The following is a 4,708-nucleotide window of genomic DNA, read 5'->3' on the forward strand; positions in this document are numbered from 1 at the left end:
GAATTTTTATGACGTGCAAAGCACCAATCTGAGGAATTAAGTTCAAGATTTGCATACCATTTGCATGCATGACGCCAACCCCTGGAGTTCAAGATTTGCATACCATTTGCATGACGCCAATCCCTGACGCCAATTCACTATAGGAAAAAAAAATGCTCCATCTTATCTTATAATAATAAAATATAAAAGACGTTTCATTTGCTTATTTGCAATGTCCTAATAAATACCTTTATCGTTCACTTTTTTTTTGCAAATTATTGTTCCACTTTGTTAAAACCAAAAAATGTTTCTCTAGCTATTGGCAGTGTTCCTTGGGGAGGATAGTAAATAGTAAATCAGCAAGCATAATAAGAAATAAAAAGAAAACAGAAAGAAAGAAAGAAATAAGAAAAAAAAATGAAGAAGAAAGCTGCAAAAGAAACGCGAGATAAAAGAACGGCCCAGGAAGCCCATGTGCGGGTGCGCGCTCCCCCTCACCCCGCGCTCGCTCCTGAAGATGGCAACGGCCTCCCGATACTCGATACCCGACGGGTATTTGATCCATTAGGAGACGGGGATTGGATCATATCTTTACCCGCGGGTATCTAAATAGGTAAGAATCCATCCCTGACGGGCATAGCGGGTACGGGAACGTTCCCTGTTTACCCGTCCCCGTTACTCGTTGGGGAACCCGACTATTTGAGCTGTCATGCGAGTATTAGGCCCAAAGAAGCTTAATATATTTATTTTGGCCCAAATCTGAACAATCATATATATAGTTTGTGTGTTCTAGGAATCCTAGTTTAATTTTTTCTCACCATCTCCGCCAGCAGCACAAGCACGCCTACCCCACGAGCGCTCGTGCCCCTCGCTTCCTCAGTTTGGTCTCTCTACCATCTTTGCTCGTCCTCCTTGAAACCTCGCTCCTTCTCCTCGGCATCTCCAAGACTCCGACACTTACACTATCGGAGACCGGCTCTTTGCCGAGTGCCAGGTGGTTTGCCGAGTGTTGTTTTTCGGGCACTCGACAAAGACGCCTTTGCCGAGTGTTTTTTTTGACACTCGGCAAATAGCTTCTTTGCCGAGTGTTATTTTTTTTTTGACACTCGGCAAAGAAAATTTCAAAGCACATTTTGAAGCAGTAAATTAATTCAAATGAAAAAGTTTTCAACTACAAAGTTGTATAACTCATCAAGATGTACAATGTTTGTTTTGGTCTTTTCTTCATCCGACAAAGTGAAAATAAATTTGTTCACAAATTTATCATATCTCTCTTGTAGTTTATGAAACTACAAGAGAGATATATAAGATTTGTGAACAATGTTAGAACGACCATGTCGGATGAACAGATGACCAAACAACCAAAATAAACTTTGTAGATTTCGAAAAGTTATGAAACTTTGTAATTGGCAACTTTTTTATTTGAAAACATCTTGTCATGCAAAACTGCGTTTGAATTTCAAAATTTTAAAATTCGAACTTTTCAAACGACCTCGGATGAAAAAACAACCAAAATAAACTCTGTAGATCTCGAAAAGTTATGAAACATTGTAGTTGACAACTTTTTGATTTGAAAACATCTTGTCATACAAAACTGTGTTTGAATTTCAAAATTTTAAAATTCAAATTTTGTAAACGACCTCGGATGGAAAAACTTCCTAAACTAAAAGTGTAGATCTCGAAAAGTTACGAAACTTTGTAGTTTACAACTTTTTTATTTGAATTCGTTTAGGGCCTCAAACATGCAATTTACACTCGGTTTAGTATAATATATTGGGAACTAAAACGGAATCCAGACACAAGTGAGAGTGTGGTGTAGTGGTAGAGGAGGTACGTGCACAGCGGAAGGTCTCGGGTTTGAATCGCGTCGGCCGCGTAGCCATGAAATTCATCCGAAAAATGTCGGAGATGGGTGGGCGCTGGCCGGTGGGGGCCTTCATCGATAAAAAAAAATTTCTATTTTTTTAGGTAAAAATTCCCATTTTTTTTGAGTTTTTTTCGGTTTCAACGGCTTTGCCGAGTGCCCGATAAAAGACACTCGGCAAAGTTGGCTTTGCCGTCACTGTTTTTGGCGAGTGCTGTTCGCCGAGTGTTACACTCGACGAACCATTTGCCGAGTGTTTTATGTCTTTTGCCGAGTGTTTCGAGCACTCGGCAAACTCAAGGAGTCCGGTAGTGTTATACCCGGGTGAACAAAAAACGTCTCCGATTGCAAAGCTACGACCCTAAGTGTCCTTGTTTATCGGGTATGCAGTACCCGTCGGGTATCTGTTACCCGACCGATACCCGACGGGTACGGGGATGGGCAAGAATCTATACCCGAGACAGTTAATGGGGACGGGGACGAGATGAATTCTCCGTAGCGGGCAAGAGAACGTTCCGACGATACCCGACGGGTATATACTCGCTCCCTCTCTCGGCGTCGACTGGGCTACCTGCCGCCGCCCTACGCCAGTTACCGAGGTCTTCGTCACTCCCTTCACCGGCGGCGGGCACCCTCCAGGTATTCCCTTCCCCTCGTGCCGTGCCAAACGGAGCACCCAAATCTGTCCTTTACTGGGTCTGCCTCTGAGTCCCTGACCACAGGGGCTTCCAGCAGACACGTAAGTTAGGTGTTTGTCGAAATTCCCGAGAGAAATGCTCTTGCAGTTTTTACCGTGCTCCTTGTTCCATTCCATGCTTCTTTTTTCTTCCATGAATGATATCCGACCTGGATCGATCGATGTGTTGAATTAATGTGGCACTGTAGTGAGTCCCTCTCTGAATATATATGGTGAGTGGGGGGCAGCCGTGATTTCTCAGGCCTATGGCTAGGACAGCACAATTTGCGTTTGATGTGGGATGCATCGTTTGCACGTTGATTATTTGTCCATCAAAATATGTATGGTTGTTTATAGGATATAAGAGAACGAACGATTTTTGGAATGTCATATATGTTTACAGGTTCTGCAGGTTTATTTAGTTCTGACAGAGTTTCACTGGGAGCTCATCACAAGTTCAATCTGTGCATGCCGTAGTAGGTGTTGTAGCAAAATGCTTACCAAAAGTTGAGTGCTAACATGTAGGAATATGGAACTCTGTAATGTCGTTGCCACTTGCGCACCCTGTAACTGCAAGTATCCAGTCTATGTAAAGAAAAACAATTGTAAACATTCTCTTGGTGAGGTGATCCTCTGTTTTTTGTTGCATGAATGTCCATCTAGTATTATTATGTGACCTTCACAAGAAACTACGCTAGTTTAAATTGTTGCTTTACTTGCCATGCTTCTGGAGATGCAAATATTTTGCCTTTTTCAATTTGATCGCGTGTTATTGGGATTCAGTACAAGTAGTCTAAGATGCTGAATCTATTGCTGATTGCTTGAAATGACTTTAAATTTATGCTGCATGCAGTTTCTGCCACCTGGCTATTCTGTAGAGCTAACTGATGTTCCTTTAATCCTTCCCTCCTCCCCCCCCCCCAAAAAAAAAAAGCAGCATTCAGCTGTAGTGGGATGGATATCCTTTATCAATGTAAGGAGGTCTTAAAGATCCAGAAGTTTCGGCGTATGGTGTCCTATGCTGGATTCTACTGCTTCACCACCCTCCTTACCTATGCTTACACGAGCAATACGTATGTTGCTGCTTTTTCCCCCTTACAATTCCATAACCTCATTACTTGTTCAGTTATTCTCACTCGACTGTGCTCTTTGCTTGAGCTTTCCGCAGGACAAGGGCTGGGATCTCAAGGGCCGACCAGTACTATGCCTCGTACCCTGCTGGTACTGAGTTACTAACTGACACTGCAAAGGTGTGGAAACTGAATATACACCTTGTTATCAATACGTGTCCAGTGAGCTTTTATAAACATTAATGATATATGCAGATGTTTAAAAGTGCTATTTTGTTGATTTCCTGTGTCAACCTGCATAAGGAGATATTCTCACTTCATTTGGTCGTTTGGTTTGCAGCTTTACAAGGCTGCATTAGGCAATTGTTTCGAAATAGATGACTGGGGGCCAATAGAGTTCTCCATCATGGCGAACCATTTTGACCGGCAAGGGAAACCACCGTATGCCTACCATGCTGTAAGGACTTGCACGCTTGCCTATATACCATTCACTAATTCCTCTCGGACCCATGCTTACTGCCAATCAATTCAGACTTTGTCAGTGGATATGTCCTTGCTGCCCAGCCGATACGCAAGTTTGATGTATACTTTCTCTGTGTTTTCCAGCAATATCTGGCACACCTCCTCTCCCATGGGCAGCTCGACGGAAGCGGGTAGATCCCGTACAAAAATGTTGTGTTGCTAGAACACTGAGTTCAGATTGCGTGTGCCAAGAAATTGCATAGCTGAAATAAAAAACAGGGTGCTGAATTTTTCACCTTTGAAATTCAAATGGAGAAACAACTAAAACAAGAGTTATAGATCTCAAAAAGTTATATAACTTTGTAACTGACAACTTTTTTATTTGATTTCGCTTAGGGTGCTAAATGTTCATTTCAAAACCGGATAAAGATACACGAGAGACTTGAGGACACTGGTTCGAGCCTCCGCGGCCGCGAAGTGCGCGAAAAATCACGTGACTTCCAAGCAATGATCGTAGTGATATCCTCCAAATTTAAGATATTACGGTACGTTCAACTCGTCTTATCTTTTTGCTCGTCATCAGTTCCTTTTTGGCAGAGTTGGGTTTCCTATTGGGTTGGAAATTAAATGAACAAAAGCAAACACTACATGCACTGC

The 4,708-nt window shown here is 42.4% G+C and overlaps 1 protein-coding gene across 1 annotated transcript; it reads left to right on the plus strand.

Annotated features, from left to right (window-relative positions):
- The first annotated feature begins 449 nt into the window (after positions 1-449).
- On the plus strand, positions 450-4,325 carry LOC136528400 (uncharacterized). Its single transcript, XM_066521358.1, has 6 exons — positions 450-483; positions 2,383-2,482; positions 3,457-3,592; positions 3,688-3,769; positions 3,930-4,046; positions 4,196-4,325. Exons 3-6 carry the CDS (start codon positions 3,474-3,476, stop codon positions 4,244-4,246), a joined length of 369 nt encoding a protein of 122 aa, XP_066377455.1. The 5' UTR covers positions 450-483; positions 2,383-2,482; positions 3,457-3,473; the 3' UTR covers positions 4,247-4,325.
- Positions 4,326-4,708: the final 383 nt, after the last annotated feature.

Source organism: Miscanthus floridulus, chromosome 19 (assembly GCF_019320115.1).
Source record: "Miscanthus floridulus cultivar M001 chromosome 19, ASM1932011v1, whole genome shotgun sequence".
Taxonomy (NCBI): Eukaryota; Viridiplantae; Streptophyta; class Magnoliopsida; order Poales; family Poaceae; genus Miscanthus; species Miscanthus floridulus.